The sequence below is a fragment of the Bombus flavifrons genome, chromosome 1 (genome assembly GCF_040668555.2).
Source record: "Bombus flavifrons isolate JBK064 chromosome 1, iyBomFlav1_principal, whole genome shotgun sequence".
NCBI lineage: Eukaryota > Metazoa > Arthropoda > Insecta > Hymenoptera > Apidae > Bombus > Bombus flavifrons.
In genome coordinates this window covers 7840893-7867140 of record NC_138442.1, presented here as the reverse complement: position 1 = coordinate 7867140, position 26248 = coordinate 7840893, and the positions used below count along the sequence as shown (strand labels likewise).

The 26248-nt window shown below is 42.7% G+C and overlaps 1 protein-coding gene across 2 annotated transcripts in view; it reads right to left on the bottom strand.

The window, feature by feature from the left end:
• The window catches only part of shaker (potassium voltage-gated channel protein Shaker), a 182191-nt gene extending 156211 nt beyond the window's left edge, over window positions 1-25980 (bottom strand). The window contains exons 1-2 of one of the 2 annotated variants that reach the window (XM_069115210.1): window positions 25736-25980; window positions 22561-23630 (exon numbers count right to left, since the gene is read on the bottom strand). In XM_069115210.1, coding sequence (XP_068971311.1) covers window positions 22561-22730 — 170 coding nt within the window. In that variant the 5' untranslated portion in view covers window positions 22731-23630; window positions 25736-25980. Of the gene's footprint in view, window positions 1-22560; window positions 23631-25735 lie in introns of those variants that run through there. The other variant, XM_069115182.1, reaches the window with a different exon arrangement.
• Between the last annotated feature and the right edge of the window lie 268 nt (window positions 25981-26248).

Genomic DNA, 26248 nt, shown 5'->3' with positions numbered 1-26248 from the left:
ACCTACACGCTCCTGTGAAACGGATAGGAACGCTGAAAGCCATTTTCCCGAAATACAGCAACCCTTTGTGTAAATTTCACGCGGACAAAGCAAGCTTTGAAACAACGAAAGGTGAGCGAATAATGTTCAACGAATTATCAAACACGTTTACGAAATATCAACGGATTAAAAAAAAAAAGGTATTTATAGGAGAGGCAGAGGAAGATTTAAAAGGGAAATGGAAATCGGCACATCTATGTATTTACCCATCTGGCAAACCTTTCGTGATCGAATCACCGATTTTCCAGCCCCGCTGTGATTTATAACTATCGTTCTTCGATGGCTTCTCCTTTCTCTTTTTAATTTGTTCTCGTTAAATTAATCCGCCGCGCGACAGGTCGCGCTATAATTGTTTATCCGGTCGCTTACGTCCGTGCCATATTTCCACATTAATGTTTCATTACCCCGTCTATTTTTATAGCATCGCAACGGCCATGGTCGGCAAACTTTTCTCCTCTCGCGTTCTCCTTCTCGTTCCCGATGAAGAAAAAAAAATACACGCCAGCAATAATTTGCGCTATCTCTTCTTCGTTTAACTCGCCAATCTTCCCAGCCATCCGTCCAATCGTTCCAAAGCGACCTAACGATTACCGAAAGTAGATTCATCGCTTCCCGTTAACGTTTCTTGATAGGCCAGACGCGTCGATACTCAATAACCAACCCCCATCGACGTTCCATTGTGCGCTATAATAATCGCTTTTGACAATTACCCAACTAACAGGCTGATCTAGCTAAATCGATCGATTAAACTACCAGCGGAAACGTAGAAAGCTAGCTGAGATCGTTAAACATGTCGCTGGGAATAATCCACGGTCAGTTACCAGAAATTCCCTCGGTGGAAATATTTCATAAAACGGTGAAAACTTCGTAATCGAAGCAACGAGAAGGAAACCGTCTACCCCGCGGGCCGCTGAAACTCGGTACACCGCTATTTTCCTCTGGCCGAGGAAAACTCGAGAATCGTTCGAAAATGTATTCGATCTCCGGGCGGAAAGTTTTCAAAAAATACCGAACTAATGATATAACATGTTGACTGCCACGCGTGTTTTCAATGAAATCACCTTCAGGTCACGTGTGTCGCTGTACCAAGCGTACTCTGCTAGACTGCCGCTGATATTTTAGATAACTTAAAATCTCTGGCCTAATTCGTTACAATGTCGAAAAGAAAAATGGAAAATTTATTTCTTAGTGAGTGAAATAGCAGTGAAAAAGAAAGCTTTTACGAGACTTACAGAAATTCGGATAGTAGCAATGAGGAAGAAATCAGATTTCCTAGAAATAGAAATATAAGTAGAATTACATCGTCTGATTCTGATTCGGATACTGATAAGTGCAATCGTAGTGCTACTGAATGTAATGAAGGTACTGTTAACGAGATTTGACAAGAATCGGTCATTGAAGAAGAAAGATGAACTGATGATACCGAGGAAAGTATAATTCAGTTTGGTGAATGGAATGAATTCAGTGGTCGGCAGAAGTAATTTTTTTTTCCTGAGACAGACGGCCTTATTAGGCAATTACCTGGCGATGTTAATCCATATGATGTGTTTGAAATGTTCGTTGATGACGAAATAATAAACTTACTTGGATCAGAAAATTGTAACAAGGAAGGATGTAAATATTAGAAGATTTAGAGAATTATTACCTGCAAAATTATTAGCGTTGTCTGAAAATACAAAAAATCCTCAGCATAATATCGCCGTTGGGAAAAATGACTCCGGAAAAAGCATTAAACGCGCATGCAAACTATGTTATGTAGATAAAAGACGTCGAACGGACCGATCAAAGACATAGGAGAATTTAAAGAAAACAACAACTTATTGTCCAAATTGTCCCGACCAAACTTAGCTTTGTATAGAATGCTTCAAACTTTTACATTCTAAATAATTTCCTTAATAAACCATTTTCATATTACTTTTATAACAATTCAATAGTTTCATTATTTCCTGTGGAATATCTTTCAAATACCTACGACGATCCTTCGCAAGTAGTGAAATAAGCGTCACCCGAATATGGGTGATGAGGCAGTCAACGTGATAACAGCGCGGTGAAGTTTGGTAAAGTTAACGGTGTGCCGAATGGCGCTAGGCGGAGGGCAAACAGTGTCGGTTCAGTGTCACGTAATTTTTGCTCGGCCGAGAGAGCGTGACGAAACGTTTGAGACGATAATAACGGGACGTCGGGACAACGGAAAACCGGTGCCGGGTTACAACCTCGCTCTTGCCCTCGTCCTCGTTTGTTATTCTTAACGTCGTTGCAACCGCAGTCGAATCTACGCGTACCACTTGCACCCTTCTCCGCCAAACCCTCCCATTTTCCACACTTTTGCATCGCGCGAAATGGCTGTCGCCGTTTCATCTCCCCGCCCCATGTGCTCGCTTTTCTTCCGCCGAATAAAACTTCTATTCCACGACATAGCTTTTTCTGAAAGGCATTTCATCGTCTGCCTGGCCTCTGCCGTCTCTTTAGTCCGAGATAGCCTTCAATTCCGCCGCGCGATCTTTGCTTCGCGCTGTTATTTCTCCGCGATTACACGCGCAATCTGCGTATCGCGAAACTACTGTATCTCGTTAACGCGCCGCGAAATCTCCTGTTAAAATCGTCGCCCGTTCAGCGGTTGCCTTTTCACGCGCATTTCTTTGCTGTTTTGTTAATTACACGCCGTTGAATAGCCTCCTTTCTTGTATCTGTGGTGGATGGTGAGACGTGTTGTTGGTTAATGTAATAAGGAGACGAGTTAATTCAATGAACTATATTTACAGATATTTTAAAATGTAGAATACAAAGTTAATTGCAAGCGTTGCTCGCTTGATGACATTCGTTATGAGATTGCGCGATACTGTAGTACTGATACTAATTGTTATGCTGATTCGCTGATTGATTCGTTATACTTATTCGCTCGACTAACTGACTGACTGACTGACTGACTGACTCGATATTGATATTCATTCGCACGACTGACTGACTGACTGACTGACTCGATGATTCGATACTGATATTGACTCGCGCGACTGACTCTTGGAAAACATAGTCGTCTATTTGTACTAGTCGAGAGGAGGTGCCGGAAGGTTTGCACTTGTCGCCGATTGTAGGTTGTACGCAGCAGCGAAATTGCATTGTCCAGAGTTTGTTTATTACATTATACGCGTCGTACAGTGTTAATTCTCCGTGGTACGTCAACTATGTGAGACATCTTCGTATCGAAACGTCCTAAGACGCATAAGCCGCTACATATCTTTACTCGATGCGAATTTGTTTGAACGTATGCGAGCATCTTACGAGAATGTTAAACGTAGAATAGAGCTAAAAAAATGACCATAAAGCAAGATCGATCGCCGCGTTATTGAACTTTCTGCCAACGTGAGTTCGCATTTGACGCGTCACGTCGCCCTGACACCAAATCGACCGGAGAAGCGACGTCGTTTCGGCCTTCGCAGACACAAATCCGACTTCGTCGTTCGTATCGCCCATCGAACTTACGCCACTTCTGGATATAAGTATATGTATGTACACGTACTTGTATGTGTATCTGACCACATATCTGTGTACATAACGCGTATAACATGACGCGTGTACATAAGGAAAGGGGTAGGGAGCCTGCATCAGCGATACGTCTAATATCTTTAATTCTACTATCGTAACGCGCACGGTTTACATGCTGATTTATTTAAATGAAAGAGTTTTGCATTTCCAAGGAAAAAACAAATGCAGATCTGCGCGTGACAATCTGTATAAATAGAATAGGCGTTTCAGTAGTCACTTTAAAAATATACCGTGTAAACGTTGACATGGTTGTAAATCATAAAGCAATAGGATTGTACGGCCAGTGAGAAGGTAGTACGTTTATGCGAGCCAATTTTACCGCGAATAATTACACGTCCGGCGGCTAAAAAAGGTACAGGACGGCACGGAAATATGGATCTCGTTAGAGAGAAAGTGTTACGATTTAACACGGCTGGAAAGGCTAGATAAGCGAGCGTTTCGAGTAATGAAAAGCCACCTATTGACCGGACAGAAATGAAGGAGGAAGGCGTTGCACGGTGCGCCGCGGCCGGGGCGAACGAGTCCGCTGCAGGCGGACAAAGTAGCCGAAACAAGCTACGCCTCGTCCCACGTCTGCTCTTACGTGCTTCTGTGTGGCGCGAGCTTGTAACCAGGCGTCGCTTGCAACAGGTGCTTAGACAAAGGATAGTGTCTAACGGTGCGTTATCAACTTCCGAGAACTTCTTTCTTTCGCATCGATGATGGACGTAACGAGGGATCGGGTACGGACGGAAGCTTCACCGTCGAGCAGCGCGACAGACTTTCCCTTCCGCGGGATTCTTCTCTTTGCATTGCGTTGAAGCGTAACTTCGAACGCGATCCCTGCAATCCGAGAACGTGGCCACTCCACGGAGAAACGCTGTGCGCGCAACGTAACGCGCGAGTATTCGTAAAATGTAATAGAAAAAAAGGGAAGAAAAGGACCGCGGCGCGAATCGATGTTCGACCCGCAAAAAGCGAAGCACTCGTGGAACAATAGCGTGGACGGCGTGAAAGGGTCTGGCGTGAAATATATAGCCACGTTGGGTGTAAAGCCAGCACGCGTGTTCACAATTAAACGTTAAGTGGAACGCTCGATTGATGTCCGATTAATAATAGCACGAAACGAACGAGAGTTGCGTGGCCAACTATTAATCGCTCTATTATTGCGATCAATACGTCACGTCGTACTTGCGATGTATCCTGAGTCCGATAAACACGAGGATGCGCTTATCGGCCGGGGACACATCCTCTAGGCTCGCGGATCCTCCAGGCCGACCTTCGATTCTCGCGTTTCACAAAAGTCGTTCCGAATTGTTTATTTCGAAAGAAACGAGTCCTGCGAATTTACGATCGCTTTTGACACACACGCGCCATTTCGCTAAAATCGTTGTCATTCGCTAAAACGCTGGTTACAAAGCTGCTCGACGAACCGCGGAAAATCAAAGAGAAGGAACGTGAGATCGGGCGTTGAAACGTCACGCTCGCTTCTATCGACACCAAACCTTTCATTTGCAATTATTCTGTCTTTTTTCTTATATCGCGCGTTGGAGGAAACATCGTACGAAGGGGAAGATCGGAATCTGTTTGCATTCGATTCGAGCAAACTGCTCGGGTGAATCTGAGTACGCGAATGGTTCACCGACGGGTGGAGCTATTTGTTTGGAATTGGCAATTGCAGTAGAATTCGTGAATTCTGAATTCGCTAAACCTTCGTTCTCCGCAGCTCTCACTTTTTCTTCTCGCTCCGTGCACCTTCCACACGCGATTATACAGGGTGGTTGGTAACTGGTGGTACAAGCGGAAAGGGGGTGATTCTACGCGAAAAAAAAAGTTGAAAATATAGAATAAAAATTTTTTTTTTTTAATTTTCCCATCGAGACAACGATCTACAGTGAGATCCGTTATAACGTACCGCACGCGTACCGAGCAAAAATTCAAAGTCAATTTTCTCGAAAACAAAGCCTCAAACGAAAAATTTTTATTCTATATTTTCGACTTCTTTTTTCGCATAGAATCACCCCCTTTCCGCTTGTATCACCAGTTTCCAACCACCCTGTATAGTTTGTCCGAAAAGTTTCTTTCGTTTTGTAAGGAAATAATAGACGCACAATATTTTATATCAGTTTATTGAATTATGCACGAACATAATAATAAAAATAGAACGAAATGGATCATACCTAATTCAATAAAATAATATAAAACAGAAACCTTATGAAACGAAAAAAACTTTTCGGATAACCTAATATAAAACTCCGACGCTGTGGCAAATCTAACGTGGCTAATTCCATTACCGAACCTGATATTTACCTGTAACGGTAATTAGGAGCGCAGAACTCTGCACAGGTTCGCGAGAATTGTTTTGCCACGATCTACTGCCAAGCAGAATTCCTAGAACGTCAGACGAAACGAATTAGTTGCGTTTGAATGTGGCTGCGGCGTTTTTAATCGCTGGCCAGATTCGGATATTTTCCTTGCGTCTCGTAAATCATCTCGTAAATCATCGATCAAGCAAAACCAGGAATGAAAAAAACGGAACGTAGAACTTATCGAGTTCGCGTTACGAGCTTTCCATCGGACAGATCCTGACCAATCGTTTTATCGTGCAAATCCGCAACCGGCCAACTCGTGTTTCCACGACGGACGAATGGCGCGTGTCAGCACGTTGATAAATGCATCGGCGAACAGCTTGAACGCGCAGCTGAAAAATCGAAGGAAACTGGGATGACCGAGCAAGTAGCAAGTCGAGAGCGAAATAATTTGCTCGCCTTTGCCATCTCTTCGCAATGCAATCGCAATTTTCAATTCGTTTCAGCAGCCTCTCCGTGAATTTCTCACCTCTCTACCGATCGTATAATTATCACGATAGAATTAGAAGTCTTCTACGTTTCCAAGATATCCTCCATTCATATTCGAAGGAAAAAATAGCGCGCGATATCGACCAAGCAGCGAGCAACATTTGAACTGTAACGATGACGTCGTTTCTGAATCAGTAACGATCGCCAGATGTCGAACAATTCGAGATTCAAAATCAAGATTGTTTTCGAAATTCGTCTCTGAAAGCGGACTATACAGGGCAGGTGTACGATGGAACAATTATTCTAACGATCCTGCGTGTGAACTGCAAGAAAATTTGAATGGAACAGAAAAATGAAACGCACGGGCTAACGGAGGCCGAACGGTTGCGACTTAAGGGGGTGTCCTGAATTAGAATGTTCTAAAACAGCGTCTTTTTGTGATTTTTTTTAGAAGGGAAAGAAAGAAATGATGTTATTGAATTTTGAGGTATGGTTTTATATATATTTAACGAATACATAAAAAATTTTTTTAAAGTAAAAAGAAATATTATAACAGGTTTCAAAGTCTATTTCATGGGTTGCAGTTTTCAATCGGCGTGAAAAATCCACCTCGTAATTTTTGACTGAAACGAAAAACCAAAAACGGATTAAATTATTATATATTTTTCTTCTCGATGAACTAAAAAAGTTTGTCAAAAAGTTTATTTAAATAATTGTTATAGTACCTTAAAGTTTATTTTCTCTTTTTAAAAAACACATTTTTTCTTTAAACTCGCCAAAATTTTTAATTTCACACTATTTTCTGCCCTTTTTTCCGTTCATCGAGAAGAAAAATATATAATAATTTAATCCTTTTTTGGTTTTTCGTTCATTCGAGAATTACGAGATGGATCTTTCACGCCGATTGAAAACTGCAGCCCATGAAATAGGCTCACAAATCTGTTATAATATTCTCTTTTACTTTAAAAAAAATTTTTTTGTATTCGTTAAATATATATAAAACCATATCTCAAAATTCAATAACTTCATTTCCTTCTTTCCCTCCTAAAAAAAATCACAAAAAGACACTGTTTTAGAACATTCTAATTCAGGATATCCCCTTAAACGTCCCAAGACGTCTGACCGAAACTGGGACAAACTACTGCCTAAACAGACGGACTCCGCATTATGTCTCCGCTAATAAATCTGACTAACTAGACACGCTATATATATATATATATACGATGCAAGAATGACGACAGTTGCTGCAGATGTAGCATATTAATACAGAACAGGAGTGAAATCGTTCCTTCGTCTCCGTAGAAAAGCGTTGACAACTTGCTCGCCAAACTAAACTGTACTCGTAAGCGCATCGTCGTACAAACAATTAATTTAGCGTAATCGTCGCAAACGTCCTAACTTATCGCGGCTTACCAATGTACTAAATATGCCGATCAACGATGGAATTTTTTAATCCTACCATGAGAGATCGTTCGGGCAAGTAGAACGAGTAGCGTGTGGAGTTGAACAGAAAAAAAAGAAAATGTTGTACAACCAAGTATGGTACAGTGTGCGGCGAAAAACGACCCTAGAAGTAGATGAAAGAGGCTGGGCGACAACGAGAGCGTATACGATGGCGTGAGTGTTGTGAAGGATGAACGGTAGCTACATGATGAGAGGGTGTTTAAAGCGAGAGCCAAAGAAGAGAGGTTTGAAAGAGTATTAAGGAGCAGAACGTGTTAAGAGAGAAAAATTGTCACACGTATGTCTAACTGTTTAGAGAGAGAACTTAGTGAAATATCTTCCTGTAGCTGTGTATTCTGAAAATGTATACCTTACGCGAGAGTAAAATTTCTCTATCTAATATTCTGTTCTATCGTGCAATACTCGTAATGATAATCACGCGCTCGTATATTTCCAATAATTAAATCATTTTCGTTATCAGCGTTACTACCAACTAGCCTAATTGATCGCTACGATTATTAACGACAACGAAGTTATAATTACCTTCAATCGTTTTAGAGTATTACCACGCGCTATCTAACGACAAATATTTATTCAATGACGAAACGATCACGCAGAAAATATTGCAAATATTTTTTAAGCGCATGCTATCGAAGCGCGTGTAACTCTGCCTCGAAACTATCAACCGATTATGAACCGTGCGCGTTCGATATCAATTTTCCCAGCGAAGCTGAAATGTAATTAGCTCGTCAGGATGATTTACGAAACCGCGCACGATGCAGAAGCACGAGCACACTTTCCATCGGTATTTCCGTTTCTCCCATCGAGATTAATTCGCCACGGCCCAGCCGTCAACGTTATTAGAATAAAAATCAACGGAACGGAAGGGAATTACGTAAAATCTTGGCGTTGCAGTTTGCAGAAGAAAATCTATAAACCGAACCAAGTATCCAAAAATGTACATCTTTTTTTTTTTTTTACTTGAAATTAATAAAGACGAACACGTGGAGGCTAATGAGGGTTTTCAAAATTTAATAAAAGGGACGTGCTCGTAATTGAAAGGCAGCAGCTTCCAAAATTGAGTGGATATTTCAATATTTTCAAACTTTTCACCGCGAGAAATTTAATCACGAGATAAGTTTAATCTAAGTTTAGTCTTCATGAAAGCGTGGACGAATATGCACACGCTTTCGTATTTTTCCACACAAGTAAAAGTGGCTGCTTCGCAAAAGTTAATTGAGGGTAAACTATGGGAGGAAGAACACTCGGGGAATTTGAGCTCGTAGGCGCGGACATGTACATTGTGAAAATGAAAAACCCTTCGCCGGCATTTTCTTCTCGCAGTTGAAACATATTTTCCTTCTAACTCGTCCCGTTCCTAATTTTCCCAGAAAATTTCCCTTTTTCCGACTCCTGCATTTCTCCGGAAGATACGCGAAGACGTAAGTTGCGTATGGCAACAATTTTCACCTCTCGCGTTATTTTCCCTTCTCGCCGTTGAATTTCACACCTTCCTGAGCGTTCTTGGCGACGACGCAGCGAGTACCGAAGCACGTGCTACCAAAGCTGCCCCCGCGTCGTTTAGCCGGCAGAGTCACGCGATTAAAATACAACTGTGCAAATTTTCGCTATTTTTTAACATCGACCAGCCAGCATATTTCTTTCCATTTCTTTGCGGCATGTTCGCGGAAAAATACAGCGTGGCAGGCCCCATAAATCACACCGACTTTCGGCACCAGACGACTATTCATAGTTGATCCGAGCGTGTGTAGGACCGTGCCTTTGTTGGCTCTGTAGCTCGCGTGATCTATAAATACGTCGCATATAGGCACGAAACGTCGCGTCGCGTCGAAAAAAACTTTCGCATTTCTACGCCGGCCGTGTTTTACGTCGGCCCATCTAACGGCCTTTTCCTCGCAAGAGCATCGTACGCGATTCGATACGCTCGAAGGGAAACAAATTCATTGGTTAGCCATGCTACAGGCTATTTCTTGGAACGCGGCCGGTGTCGCTTAACTACCTTCCAGCTTTCAGAACTGAATTGGATACTTTTTACGATATTTTTCCATTACGTATTCGTTGCTTATGAATGAATACGCCGGTCATTCAAGATACATATGTGGTGGCACTCGACCACGGAACTTTCCAACGGCTTCGCGACACAAAGCGCTATACCTTCAAAGCGTAAGGCCGACATGCTTAATGGTACCATCGATATCCCTACGGTTCTTTCGCCGAATATTCGGAAGAATGCATACGCGGCAACTGTGGCGGACATCTAATAAACGCGTGCGTAGTGGGGATATCGAGGAGCAACAAAAAAAAGAATTCGTTTGGTTTCGAACAAAAGATTCATTCTGCCCCGAGCTGCGAAGTGCGAAAGGTTTAGCGTCATAGCGAAGCAAACGCAACTCAAGATACGTAATTATTAACACCAGAACTACCATACCAGTGAAATTGACTGGTTTTACAATTTTATTTTAAAATTCTTACTTCATGTTATATTTTTTTCCCGCAATGGTGTAATGACTTTCGCAACTATAACTAGAAGAATAATATAATGAATTTTATTTCGTTCTTTATGTATTCAAATTGAAAATAATTTTGTATCAAGGCTACTTATACCAATACCAGTCGAAATGACCGGTACTTGTCAAAGTATAAAAGGATTCTGCAATCTGTTTATCGAAGCCCAATTAACCAGTTTCCTCGTTTTCTACAATTTGCCACACGTTTTTCAAATTTTTACTGCGTATCATTCGATATGACACACCGGTCAAAATGATTGGTTCTACAATTTTATAAATGTGTCAACCCTCGCTTAGGGATCATGGTCCCAGATGGATTAATAATACCAAAAATGTACTACATAACATGAAATTGCTTCTGTAAGAAAGTAATAAATCAATAATATTTATTACATATTTTTTAAAGATCAGTCATTTTGACTGGTTTTGGTAGAAATAGCTTCGTGTTAACTATCGGTAGTTCTAGTGTTAACTCTTCATAGTTAATCGTTAACCGTTAATTGTTGTTGATAGTTAATCGTTAATCGTTAATTGTTGATCGTAAATTGTTGATTGTTAATAGTTTAATAAACCTTTTTTGTGGAACAAGAGTATTTCTTGTAGGCACCTCCACCAACCACCTCACATACAACCGATGTTTCTTCGACCAGTCGCGGAGAGACGCGATCACGAGGAAACGCGTCAACGGGAGCCGTAAATTCCCGTTACGACGAGACAATCGTCCACACGATTTTATCGATCCCTTATTTCGATTAGGATAATAGTAGTAGTTTAATGAGTAGAATGCTTGATTAACAGTTCAAAGATATTATACAGTGTGGTTGGTAACTGGTGGTACAAGCGGAAAGGGGGTGATTCTACGAGAAAAAAGAAGTCGAAAATATAGAATAAAAATTTTTTTTTTTTAATTTTCCCATCGGGACAACGATCTACAGTGAGATCCGTTATAACGTACCGCACGCGTACCGAACAAAAATTCAAAGTCAATTTTCTCGAAAACAAAGCCTCAAACGAAAAATTTTTATTCTATATTTCCGACTTCTTTTTTCGCGTAGAATCACCCCCTTTCCGCTTGTACCACCAGTTACCAACCATCCTGTATATTTCCAACAACTTTGTAGAGAAGATAGTTACGCTGGTGCGTAGATAACAAAATAGGTAGCTGATCTAAGAGTGGAAACCTGGTAAAGAGATGTTGACTGTTCTAAAGATGATGAACCAGTGAAGTCCGGTGGCGATACTGTCGCAAAGGAAAACTATTGTTCGATGGTGATCGCCCCACCACTGATCGCTCACGCGTGGAATCCCGGGAAACGCACGTTTCCGCGATTTTTACCTGATGGAGCAATAACCATAAGGAAGCTCTTGACTCGAAGATGTTTTATGCCAAATAACGGCCTTAACAGTAAATCAAAAAGCCTCGTTGTATAACAATTCCTTAGGATTATTACGGTCCGCTTAATTCTATGTGCACAGCTGATGGCCGCCTCGAACGTAAAGAGTCACCGACCTTGAGGTGAAATATTCGATTCGATTAAGAGGGATATGGTGTAACGCATAATTTCTATAACAAAGCTGGCGGCTTAAATAAATATATTTGATTCGTCTGGAACGCGAACCTGGAAGATAGTCCGGGTATTGGTGAGTGTTCGACACGCGAGTAGAAAGAACAATGAAAGCAATGCTGCCTCGGCTTCTTCCATTATCATTTATTTCCCTTAACACCAATGTATCGGACGTGCTCGATCAAATTGACCGCAAGCCATTGATTCTTACTCCCTCCACCGGCTCTTCACCTACACAGGTATCGTGTTGGAAGATAATATCGAGAAAGCTCGTCGATCAAAGTTCCTACGACGAAGAACGGCGGAGTTTCGTCGAAGGTGCGAAAACGGAACGCCGCGGTATAATATAAAACTAAGTAAGCTACGAGCGACAGATAAGAATCGCAGCAGATACCAAGTATGCAAATGTCGTGGCGAAGGAAACACCAGCTAGAAAGATATTGCATCCGTTTAAACTGGCTACCATTTTTGAAACCTCTTATCATCGATAAGGGTGAAACAAAGCCGAGAATCGTTCGATCCTTGAGATCATCTTCGGCCGCAATGATGCTCCTCAGGCGAACAAAAGGCGGATCGTAATCGCCGATTTTACATTCTCCGCCGATGGTCGTTTTGAGCAAATAACCTTCTCTTTCTCTTCGGACGCAACGCACGCCGATTTAACCAACGAGGCGATCGGCATCTCTTCAACGATCGCGCTACCACCAATTTTCTATTCGGCTACGTTCGTAGATATTCGGCGTCTCGTTGCCAAGATTCAATCGGAGTATCGAAATGGGACGCCTGGACAAAAATCTCTTGGATGGATTTCGCAGCTATGGGAACTAGGAAAATCTATTTTGCACAGGTGGGCAAAAATTTCCGATTTACGTCCGGCAAACATGTACTTGCCGCGATGTATGCAGATGTATCGTTCTGGAAGGTCAGAGAGGGGCAGAAGGTGGAGGATAAAGAGAGAAATCGGAGGGAATATCCGCGAAGAGTTTATTCTATTATTTAAATCGCTACAAACAAGCGCACGAGAATTCTTGAGACAGGGAAAACAGTCCTCGCCGATTCTTTCGTCGAGGTATAAATTCCTACGAGGAAATAAAGCTCGCTGGCCTTTCCTCGCTCGAAAACCTTTTCTCGCGGAAATTTCAAGTTTATTTTCGCAAAGTAACCAACCGTGCGAATAAACCGCAAACTACCATCTTATGTTTACCAAGCCCCGATTCCACGATAAAGCTGTTCGAGTATTATTCAAAATAGTCGAAAACTCGACCATTAAAAGAGTTTGACTTATATTTCAACGGAATAATAGAAACCAATTAGACACACGTGCTATATTTCGCGATAACTGATACAACTATCGTCTTGGACAAGATCGCTGGAAATATTAATATCGTTAATTTTTCACGAACCAGCTCAATAGCAACGGGGAATTAAAGCACAGACGATGTATCTGCACTGCTAAAATACCTGCACCACGAAGATAAAATATAAGAGGTTTCTCAAAGAAGCAATTAGAGTACCTGATCTTTAGTCCAAGAGCTTTTAGGTTCGAATCTCGTACGAGCTCTTTAATTCGTCTCCGGGAATTAATATTCTAACGTTCCTGGAAGGATCGATCGTCGATAAAAAAAATTAAATTGTGAAAAATTCTTAAAATCTGATAAAAAAATATATGGTTTGTTTCTATAATCGAAAGTGACTATTAAATCGACCGTTTCTTGGACGAGCGAGTGGCATTTAAAATGTTTGACAAATTCTGCAAATGCAGACTGTTTCTCGCGATATTAGTCTGGACGCAATTGGTCCGTAAACGAAACATTAGTTGCACGTATCAATCGTATAGAACATCGAATTATGTACAGGCATTCGTGCAAGGGAGCAGCAATTCGCGATACCAGAAATGAACGAGCTATTCGGTGCGATCACAAGGCGGTAGTTAATTCGGTTAATTTAAGGAAGATTTATGGAAACCTGGCTGCGCGCAGGAAACAAAAGATCGACATCTGTTGCTAACGAATGACCGAATCGCTAACGAATGGCTCCGATACTCGATACACCTTCGTACAGGAGCAACTCGTCGATCGATGTTATGATCAATGAGTAGCCTGCTTTCCGTGTTAGATTCATAATGCATTTAACGAACGATAAACAAAATCTTCCTGACTATTTTAAATATTAAATCCGTTGTCATTAATGGCGTACGATACGCATCGAACAAAATAGCTAAATTTCGATGTGTCAAAACGGATCGTAGTTATTAATTACAAACTTCGTTGTTAGTATGAGTTAGTTAGAGAAGTGTGTACGACCAAGTGGTTGGTATAGTAACTAGTCGTGCAATTCTCTATAAAGTGGCATGGTTAATAATGCCACAAGCCATAAGAGACCTATTCCTTTATTAACGTCTACCTTGAATTCGTAGATTCATCGATTTCCCTTTTTCTCTTAATTTTCCTACCAAGGGATTTGATCATTTTTCGAATAGCAAACTTGTAGATAAGAAAGAAATACACGTTGGCACGGAATCGTCTGGAATAAATAACCCGTTTCGAAAGTCGAAAAATGAATTTAACTAGGGCAAATAATTCTGACCTTCTCGCCGATGAAGTATCCCGAATCCGACAAACTTGGCCACAAACTCTTGGCCGAGAACGACATAAACGCGCTGACAAAAGCAGAATTATTAGTCGCAAGAACGAGATACGGGTAGAGAAGGAACGAATTTAAGGTATAACCAACGAAACGTAACAAAGCGGTACGTAACAGAGATAATAAAAGAAATTTTTGGCACAGCGTGACGCAGCGAATCCCAATCGAGTTGCCTGGGAATAGATTTAGTTGGCACGCGTAACGCCATGTAGAATGTGACCGTGGGCCGAACAGGAAGCAAAAACAGGGTCAGGCCAAGCGAAGTTTGGCCGTTCGTCAGACTTACCAGGGACACCGCGTCACCGTTAAAAACCTCCCATATCGAATACAATCGCCGCTAAGTCCGACAAAAAGCGTAAGACTTTACGAACGTCAGGCGATTAATTTGTTAATAAAATTAATGCTGCCGCTTGGGAACAGGTTGCCGCTTTCGTAGAACGAAAAACCATCTACCAGACGAAAGCGTCGATGCTACGGAACGCCGTAATAGAAAGAAGCAGCACGTTCCAGTTCCGTTTGTGCGGTTTTACTTTCTGTACTGCTGGCATACGCAGATTGCTGTATCGCGTATTCATGGCCCATTAATCCCTTTACGGTCAACATGTTGTCATGTCCGCGCGATTCACCCTGGCTCCACTCGGCCGTTTTTTTTTTTTTATATTAAACCGCGACTCCAGCAATCCGTTGAAACTTATATTAGCGAGAAATCAGCGCGATCGTCAGCAACTATATCTTTCCACATCGCGTAAAACTTTATTTAAAAATATTAATCAGTTGCGACCTCTTCAAATGTGTCGGAAAAAGTAAACGATGACGAGTATGCTCGAGCACAGAGTATGTGTGGCTGTCGTAACGTGGAATTAGATTGTACCGAAATGTCCGTTTTACTTTTCAATTTTATCACCGGGTTTTACCGCAATTGCAAAATCGCAATTTAAACAGCAAGTTGCAACTACTTTTTGCGCATGACGAGTATACCCGTCATAACGCCAAATATTGTTGTTTCTCCATGACAAGCATACTCGTCATAAGACAAAATATTTCACTTTCTTCATGACGAGTATACTCGTCATAACGCAAAATATTTCAGTTTCTTCATGACGAGTATACTCGTCATAACGCAAAATATTTCAGTTTCTTCCCGACGAGTATACTCGTCATAACGCTAAATATCGCCGTCTTTTCATGACGAGTATATTCGTCAGAAGCAGCTAATAACTGGGTAATGGTTAACGCGTTAAGGAACGATGCTCCTTAATTACGTTAGAATAAAGAGAAAAAGTACGTATCGTTTGGCTAAATCGATCGAGAAAACGAGCAATGTGACGAACAAACAGTGTCGTAATTAGAAATACAATTATAGCGTGACAGTATACCATAGAATCGACGAGTGTATCCCGGTGGGCTATTAGTTCCTGCTGGCACGATGGATTCGAGGTAATCCTCCAGTTTCGCGATTCTCGGTGAAATATTTAAACGACGACGTAACTTGTGCCACGGGACTAGGATTAGTAGGATAAATATAGCCTTAAAGCGAGTGAAAGTTACAAAGACGAGTCATATCGTTGATAACCTTCAATGAAAATGCACCTCGACCACCGGCTATCCTATCGTTGACTTCAATCCACAAACAATACACAAAGCTATTACGAGTTAGCCGTAACACAACTGGATTTTATTTGCGTCTACAGTATCCATGTAAATATATTTAGAGTTAGAAATCGTGCTGTTACACTACTGAAAGATCTATATCTCCATACTCCTACCGATATACCTGTCGTTTGTTTAAATATTAAACGTTTGTCTTATCTTGTAGCCTAACGAGATGTCTACCTTTCGTTTCTACAACCATTGTCACCTTTTATTTTATTTCATCTTGTTATAGAAAACGAGTACAAAATCAAAAAATAGAAAAGAAAAAAGGGAAGATCCTCTTACATATTCTCTTACGTAGGAGATAACGAAAATTTGCAATTTTCCAGCATAACCGAGCTGCGGGCCATAAGGATTAACTGAAATAAATGTCTCAAGTTTTTGAGATATCTAGTTCGGAATTAAAACTCTCGCGGTTGATTGTGCAATCTGCATCGGAAAACATTCACCGGAAAAACGAATATCGCTGGAGGGGAGTTTGCGTTGCGAAATGAGGGGAATGAAAATTCGGATTCAACTTCGGATCGCCTTCACGTCGCCACAATAAGAGAAATTTTACGCGCGATCTTCTCTCGCGTTTTAGCTAGCGATCGATTTAACAAGCAAATAGAAAATCTTCCTTCCTCGCTTGAAACCCTAGCGCTCGTCTGTATATTCGTAACGCCTCTGCCGAACGGTCTTGTATCCCGTCACTTGAATATTTTCAGCAGGGCAAGTGTGATGTCATTAAAAGAAGCGGTTCGCGTCCTGAATCGCAGCGCATCAATATCGCGTAATTAGTAACCGCGGCAGTGCATAATTAACAGCAACGAAAGGTGTTTCGTCGCGTTTGTATGTCACGAACTCTGGCTTCGCGTAAATCGAAACTGCGTTTGCCAGACAAATATTACGCAGCTCTCTGTCCCTCTTTCTCGCGTGCGACAAGATCCTCGCGAATTGTACAATTGCACGAACTTCTCTTTCCAACGTTAGGATTGATCGCTTCTGCGACGCGATACCGATTTTCTCGATTTCGATGACCAGACGCGCGACCACGCCTGTACCGAAAGAATCCCACTTTCGCTGCGATTTATCCAGCACTCGGTCGATAACGTAGGATTTAGAGCGGGTTAATGCGTTTCTCCGAATCCGGATCGCCATCGCGATAACATTTTCGTTTACAGTTTCGAGGAGCTCGCGGATTCCAATGGCTCGATTCATCGTGATATCGGGTCGCGACAATTATTTCCAGACGATTTTACTCGGCGTCGGCACACGATATCGGGAACGTGTAATTGGTCGAATAGAACTGTATAAACCCGGCTGCATCAAACGTGTATTTACGCGTCGCCTCTCATACGAACATTCCATCGTTATAAAACGAAATTGCTTATGTCGGTGTTGGCGTGCGTATCAAATACTTTAGTAAACAAAATTTGCCAGTCGATATCGAATTCCAATAAGGAATATCGAGTTGCGCTTGTAATTAACAGACGGATCAAAATAACAGTCGAAGATACAAGGAGGGCGCCAGGCCCGCTCTTCCCCCTTAGCCTAATTCATTGATCGAGTCATTTGACCAGGATAAATCATATTCGAACATTTCTCGAAGTACGTACGGTTTCCTATTTCGTATTTCTTTTTTCCTGTTTTTCTTTAATTACGTTCATTGTTCAAACGTGAAAAAGTAATACACTGTAATACTGTAATATACTGTTCCATACGACGTGTACGACAACGCACTCGTAATAGAACGATGGTTTCTTAAATCAAAAGACGGTGAGAAAGGAGGAGGAGAGTATTGAAATATGTATAATTTCGTGTACTAGACTAGACTGGCAGCGTAGTAGCGACACACGTATGTGAATATGAGTGTGTGGAAGTATGTGTGTGCGCGACGCCTCGAAAAACAGATGAATATGACTGTTCCATTGGCAGTGTGGTATGGAAGATGGCGAGACAAAGAAAGAGCTGGGACGCGTACAAATGTATATCGACGAAGATCCTGGAAATCGTTTATTAAATAAATCTATAACTATTTTAATATGAATCCTAAGTGTAACCTTAGTGTTCCTTTACTTTTATTTCGGCAATTAAGATCCACAATTCTCAACAGAGAGTTTCGCCTAGATTAATATTATCTAAGGTGGTTAACGCGTAGCCTTGTTTGATAAAGGAACGAGTGGATGAATTTGTAATAACAAGATATATTGAAACAAGTATATGTAGGGAGATAATGTATGCCGATTTCAAACGTAGCTCGCTCAATGCTACAATACCAAAAGAATATCATAGGGAGCACGTTCATACATTTCTATCAACGGATGTTACCACAAGAAGTTAACCTTTCTGTATAACTGTAGCTGAAGTGTTGAAATGCAAAACTCCATACCTTTTTTAATTCAAATTTTCCAAATGTTTAGCTGGACAAGTTGTAAAGTACAAATTAAATAATAAAAAAAATCTTTTCTAATGTTTAGTTTTCTTAGTTCTAGAAGCCATTGAAAATTGTTTAGCGATAAATCAATTTGAAGGGCCTCTCAGCCTCATAGTTTTTTTGGAACACGCGTTGCACAGATGATGCAATGGGGTACAGACAGTCCAGTTTTTGTAATTGTATGAATACCCATAGACCCATGGCTTCGAAGCTCTTTCGTAAAGTAACGCTGCCAGCCTGCGATCTAGACTAGCATACACATTGTACTTAAACTTGCTCAAATATATTTTTCTATTATACATTCATTCACACATTTCTCTCTCTCTCTCTCTCTCTCTCTCTCTCTCTCTCTCTCTCTCTCTCTCTCTCTCTCTCTCTCTCTCTCTGTTACGAGATAAAACCTTAAGACGACGATTAAAAGAAACAGCAATAACAGTCTTGTAACTGAAAACAACGTTAGTATTAAAAGCACAATAATATGGGTCTTTGTCAGTTTTGAGTTTTCCGTTTCAACTTGAAACTTTTCCTAAAGCAATTGGCCGCTACGTATCAATGCAAAGTAAATGCACGAATAATTGCACTCAGAGGATTACGGTAACGATAGATAGGGCGTACTGACGTGTTACAATACGATAGCATAAAAATCACCACGTGTTAGTTCGCATCGAATCGGCGAATGTATAATTCGATACTCGACGTATATTGAATTATCCGCAGGGAGAAGATATTCTCAACTGCATTGAGAGTGAGAAATCAAGTTTCTGTAGAAACGCGTAGGAATCGGTGGATCGAAGAAACTGCAATTTTCAAGCTCCTTTTAATAATAAATACGTGATAAAAGGAATTCGCGAAGAGAATTGACCGCAGTACTCGACTTGGCTAACGATACGGACAGTAAGGCGAGAGAGGAAGGTCGTACGGAAACGGGAAAGAGGATAGCGAAGCTACGGTTACTTCTTCTTTAAAGCGATATTGCTTCTTCCGGAAGATCATACTAATCGGGAATTCCTAATTAAAGTAGGCAACTGGAGAACATATTTCCCATTTTATCGAAACACAGTGCGCGTAGTATCGTGAAATAAACCAAGTATTCTTCTAAACGAAATTTGATAAATATTTCCAGAACAAAGTACTAGAAAAATTAGCCAGAGTGTAGCGGATGTGCAGGGTGGAATTTGCATAGGAAACGCAGCTGCCACTTGCAGCAAATTCGAAAAAGGAAATTAGCTATCCTTTAATGCCCCGTCCGGAATGAGTTTACCGAGCGTACCTTAGCATCCTTACGAAACAAGTGCTAAACGAAAACAGCCAAGATTTGTATATCGTAAAATGCGAGAAGCTACTCGAACCGGTTAACGACAACCACCTTGAAGAATTATTATTAGAAAAAAATATTAGAATTCTAATCTATCGTGTGGAAAATTGCTATTTCGTCGAAACTCTAGACCAAGTGAACCTGTTATACCTCGTTGGTATTTCTCCGCGTTTAACACTAGAACTACCACACCAGTGAAATTGACTGGTTTTACAATTTTATTTTAAAATTCCTACTTCATAATGGTGTAATAACTTTCGTAACGATAACTAAAAGAATAATATAATGAATTTTATTTTGATCTTTATGTATTCAAACTGAAAATAATTTTGTGTAGAGGCTACTTATACCAATACCAGCCAAAATGACTGGTACTTGTTAAAGTGTAAAAGGATCCTGCAATCAGTTTATCGAACGCCAATTAACCAGTTTTCCCGTTTTGTACAACTTGCCACACGTTTTTCAAATTTTTACTGCGTATCATTCGATATGACGATATCAGTTATCAGGAAAATTCCGGATCATTCGCTGGATCACTGGATGCTAACACTGGAAATACCACACCAGTCAAAATGACCGGTTCTACAATTTTATAAATGTGTCAACCCTTGTTTAGGGATTATGGTCCCAAATGGATTCATAATAGCAAAAATATACTACATAACATGGAATTGCTATTGTAAGAAAGTAATAAATCAATAAATACAAAAATATTCTATTATTTCGTATTTTTTAAAGACCAGTCATTTTCACTGGTTTTGGTAGAAATAGCTTCGTGTCAAATATCGGTAGTTCTAGTGTTAAGGAGCATCGAAACCCGCGAGAAGAAGGTCGCGTGCTAACAATGGGTTAGTCTTTCCAAGAGACGTTCAGGTTGGGAGACGAGTCAATGCGGAACGTAAGGGAAATTTTTGGCTACGACTCTGTAGACGGCCTCTGCGAATACGATCGGCGTGGACGATCGAATGGAAAGATCGGTCACAGAGCGACGAAGTCGGAATAACAGGTTCGAAATTCAAAGAGAAAGTATTTATCAGAAAACAAGTAGGTCTGGCGGATGGAGCTGAATGGAAAAAGGGGAGGAAGCATTGTGAATGGCGGAGGAGCGATGCCTGTGTCCCTTTCCCTCCCACGTACCCCTTGCTTGTTGTTTGCTTTGGTCGCAACCTAAACCCTTCGAGAACGAAAAACAGACGAATAGAAAGAAGAAAAGAAAAGCGAAAAAGCGTAGGGGTGGTTTTTAATCGTGGCAACACTCGCTCCGGCACGCGGACTTGCTGCGCCACGATACGACGTTTACGGGCTGCGTTTGTATGCAGCAGCGGTTGCGAAAGTGGTGGAGCAGCAAGCGACGTGGCATTGTTAGAGCGGTGCCGAGGAAAACACTCGGCATCGTTGAAAACCAGGCGAAAGAGAAACAAAGAGGCCGATGCTTGTCCGCGGATTTTTCAAAATCGACAATGCCCCGATGGGCGTATTGAGACAGAGGACGTGGAACCATTAAAAGATCCTGCCAGGAGTTTTGTCGCTCGGGCAAATAAAGCCAAAGCCATTGTACACGGTTATCAGCTTTGTTCGAGACGCTTCCGATATCGGAGATATCTTTCGCCACCCCTTCCCTGCGCGATTCACCTTTAATCTGCTGTCCGATACCAGACCACGAGAAATATTTCCGTGCGATCAACGCGGCAAGCTACCGCCGATAAGCTACGTGCATAGAACTCTTCGTCAACGCGAAAAGTAGTGCTTTACCCTCTCGAGTGCTCTTTTTCACTTGACGGTTTCATTACACGGCTGGACCAAGCTCGGTAGCCACCGACCAAACGTGCAATCGATATTACGAACGCGTGTGAGCAAACGGAAGAGAGATTTGTTCGAGATCGTCGTCTAAAGACGATTCTCTTGAACAAGAACGGAACACGTAGCAGGATGCTCGTTTCTATGAATCGAACATTGCGCGGCTGTATCGACGAAATAAGCAGAGGGTGAGAGAAGCTCGATCCCGTAGCAGATGCTGATATCGCGATTGAGTTGTAATTTATTAAATTGCCGCGACAGGCTGTGCAAGCCCCGCGAGAGGAGATAAAAAGAGGCCAGTTAAGCGAGTGGAAAACTAATGTTAAATTATCCGCATTTGCTTTCGATTAATCATCGCCTGATAGTAAGAAACGTCGAGGTATTCTTCTAGCCGTGAAAGCTATCACCGCGATTTTCCACGTAATTTCGCGAGATCACCGACGATCGCGATTCTCGCTTAAAACCTTTGAGGGGAAAAAGGCCTGGAAACTACGATGGCTAATTTGGAAAAAATGATTTTCCTTCTTCCTTATAAAAATTATTAGCGCCACATGGTCGCGCTTGTGCGGAAGTAAAACGGCTGTTGAATTCGAACTCGTAAAGCGGAGTAAACCAACAAACGCAGCGCATTCGAGTACTCTCCGCTGAAAAAGTATGCTGGACTCTCGTTGAATACGAACTACCTCGGGCGAAAGCCCGCTCCATTCGGTCGTAAACTAGAGTCGGATCTACGGCGTAAAGTTGATCGCGCACGCTAAAGACTTGCTCTATAAAAAGGAAACTAAAAGAGGTAAGAAAAAGATAGAAGAAGAAAGAAAAGTGTAGCAGTGGTATGACTCACTGATTGAGCGTCCGGTCGTTGCTGCCAGTAGTCGCAGAGCCCTGAACACCGGAAGCGGCGGCAGCGGCAGAGCCCGAATCGTGATGCCTCCTCTCCTTGTGGACAATGCCCATTAATTTCATCCATGGATTGTTGGCCGCATGGGCGCCCATGCCGCCGCTTTGCCACATTGCGCTCGCCAGTCTCGCTCCTTCCTAAGGAGCCCTTCCTGGGCTCCGCACGATCTTCTAGCCCGGCCGAAACCACTGCTCTCTTCTGCGGCACCACTTTTTCCCACCACCACTTATCCTCCCCCCTTGTCACCTTGTTCTGCTCGCAGCACCTTTTCTCGATCCGTAGCCGATCCGATACGCCACCGCCGCGTTCAAAATTCGAGCGTTCCGCGTGCTCGTATCCGCCGCCGACAACTGCACTCGCGGCGCCACGCGCCTCGACCTCGATCTCCAGCCTCCTCTGCAAGCCGAAGAGGTCCGCGCGACCAATGTCCTCGACGGGTAGTAAATTGGAAGCAAGCTGCGCCGCTTCGCCTGCTTTGGCCTGCTGCCGCGGCGAATAATAATCGGTAAGAAGAGCGAACAGCCTTGAAATTAAGAAATCATGGTGGAAAAGAACGTAGGAGAGACGCAGCCGCCGACGCGGTTGCGAGTGCACTCTAGCGAGGACGCAGTTCGCAGGGCTGCCAGGCCCTGGGTAGGTGCGAGGTGCCTTGATCGGCCCCGTAGGCTCCCTAGCCCGCCTCTCCAGCACCTCCACCATCTAATCCTTAGTTTCTTCACAAGGCTTTTTCGGCCCCGCACCACCTTTGCCCGATCCACATTCCACGAACGAAAAAGCTCGTTGCCGAACCACCTAATCGTTTCTCTCTTCGATTGCTTCTGCTACTGGTGCAGCTTTCCTCCGACGATACCTTCCTTCGTGTTTTACTCCTTTTCTTCTCTTTTTCCACTTGCTAGCTCTCGGCTTCGCCACGTTCCCTCTTCCCTTCCGCCTCCCTTCCTTTTCCAATCCTACGTTTCTTCGTGGCTCCGTGTCGCCTCAGGTTTTTTTTCACGTGTTTTCCTTGGCCTTCGCTGCGAACACAAACACGCTTTTTAGTTTATCCCTGCGTCCTGCTTTTCTCGAATCTAGGCAAAGTACGTTGCAGCGAATGGAACAAAGTTTTAACCATATCGAGTCCGACTTCTGCCTTAGTCGCGTAGCTCGTCTAACTACCAGCCGAGCCTCGCGTCGCCGAAATACAGCACTTTCGAACTTTGTTTAACCATCTCGCCAAATCGTTCGCCGAGGCTCGTCAAACTTCGTAACGGTCGGCAATTAAATTTTACATACCGTATGCCATCGTATCGCAATCGAAAGTCGACAAACTGCTCTTGGATCTTACGGTTTCTGCAGAGAACACGAGACAAACCCGAGAGGGGAGGAGAACGAAGAGCGAAACAAGACGCCGAACCCGCACTCGATTCCATGAATTTTCATCAGTCGAGAAGCTACTTCGCGACGCGTGTCTCTTGACAAGAGCGTGCGTAATATTTCGGATTTTCCGCAAAGATACAAAAATCGAGGCTGGGGTGAGGTTATAAGCTGTAAACAATGCAAGTGACGAACTCGAGTTCCAGGCTACAGACAAAGGTTACCTATATCTATTTACCTAAGGTCGTTCATTATAAAATAGAAGCCTCGAAGACAAAGAAGCTATTGAGTGACACTCCTACAAGGAGCGTCCATAAAATTTTGAGCCTCTTTGTAAACGGGATCGCCTCGTGTACCATCTCGTGTACAATAATCGACGCTAATTACTTTCGCATGATAGAAATCAGGGATACAATAATTCTCGAAAATTTCTAACAATTTTGCCACAAGATGTGCCAATTAAACAAAAATATTCGCGCGTATCGCATCGATCAGAATTGCACACGTTCGAATACGATAAATTATACGACACGAAGCGGAGTTTGAAACACGCGAAAGAAAAAGCTTTCGAATCAGGCGCGTGTGTTTCGCACTCGGCAAAATATCCAGAGATTCGCGCGATAATAATCAAAATTACAGCTTATGTTGCTTCGGTTATGTTTTGCACTGTAATAGAAATTCCGCTCGGAATATATCGTAACGGACATTTTACGTGGATGCGACGCGCTTGTCGCGTCTGATTAACCAGGAAATATTGAAGATTTTCAATTACCAGGCAGCCAGCGTGTCTTGGAATGCGACTCGCTCGATTACATCGATTACATCAGCACGCGTTGAATTGGCCGCGTAGATGAAATATAGCAAAATCGACGAAGGCGAAAACAAGCAATTGTACCGCGATATAAACGCTAACCAGGTTCCGACGAAATTAATTCGTTTCTCCGTGGAATTAATGTCATTTCTCGCAGTCGTAATTCAGCTGGGACAACGTGGCGGAGGAAATGGCCAGACCGAATTTACGAGCCACCGACCGCTCCTATTTTCACGAACGGGAAAAATCTCGTTATATGCAGAGATTTCTTGTCGCGCGACAAAGGAACGACGATCTGGCCGAAGGGGGAACTATCAATTTGTGGGCGGATAGAAACTACGGTAGCACGGTTGACCAGCCAACGAACCGGCTGAACTTTCGATTTGCCGAGCCGCGACGAATTCGAATTCCATCGACGCTGCTATCGATCGAACGAGCAGAAGACAAAGCGAAGTGTAAGACAATCCCGGGCAAACTATGGTCTAATTCCGGCGGAAAAGTTGTCGCGATCGATGAGATTTCTCGGTGGCAACGGAACGTTTTGACGATTAGACATACACGGATCGGTATTCCAGCAAGTTCCGACTCGAGACAGCGCAATTATTTCACATCGCGATCTGCGAAATTTGCCGCAGAACTTCCGTGTATCTGCTAGACGCAGAGTTTTCCTCTTCCCAGCAACCAAAAAGACGATACATTTTTCTAGATTAACGCGAAACACGCGACTCACGTTCGGATGCTCGAAGAAACTGGATCGTGTTATTGAAACAACTGCACGCTATTCAAAGACCATCGATTGCTGGAAGAACGAGATGCTCGTGAACGTCTGTTTCTCGTGAACGTTCTAATACTAAAAGAACGGCAATAACTTGAAAGAAACGACACGGAACGAAAATCTACGAACATACAAGTATTTCGCGATTTGATTTGCTTCTCACGTGGGATTCTCCTCACCTTTGTCGAGCGGCGAATCGGTGAAGCCGAGGAGATAAGCGACGAAGCGAAGAAGAATACTGAGTGGTGCGGCGTCTCGTTGACGTGGAAAACGAAAAGAAAAAGAGAGTCGGCAGGTGGAATCGAGGGCTGCTGTACGAGCCACTCGGTTTCTTCGTCCTTCAGCCACCGTCACGGCGTCGCGAGCGCATCTTGCACCGCACACGAGAATATAATCAAAAGCACGAATATTTCACTATGAAACGTCTTCGTCAGCAGCTTGGGTCTTCTTTCCTTACTTCCTGTCTGTCTTCCTTTTCTCTGCCTTCTGTTTTTCCACCTTCCACTTCCACCTGGTTTTCACGTTCACCCTTTAGCTAGATTTGTATTGGCCTGAAGCCAGCCGCACGGTCGTTGTTCTCCACGACGAAGATACGTAGCCACGCACAAGCTCGATTTCGATCTTTCTCCGCCTCTCGACTCGGATCGACATTTCCGCGCGAGTTTACTGCCGATTAGTTGCGACGATGCCCG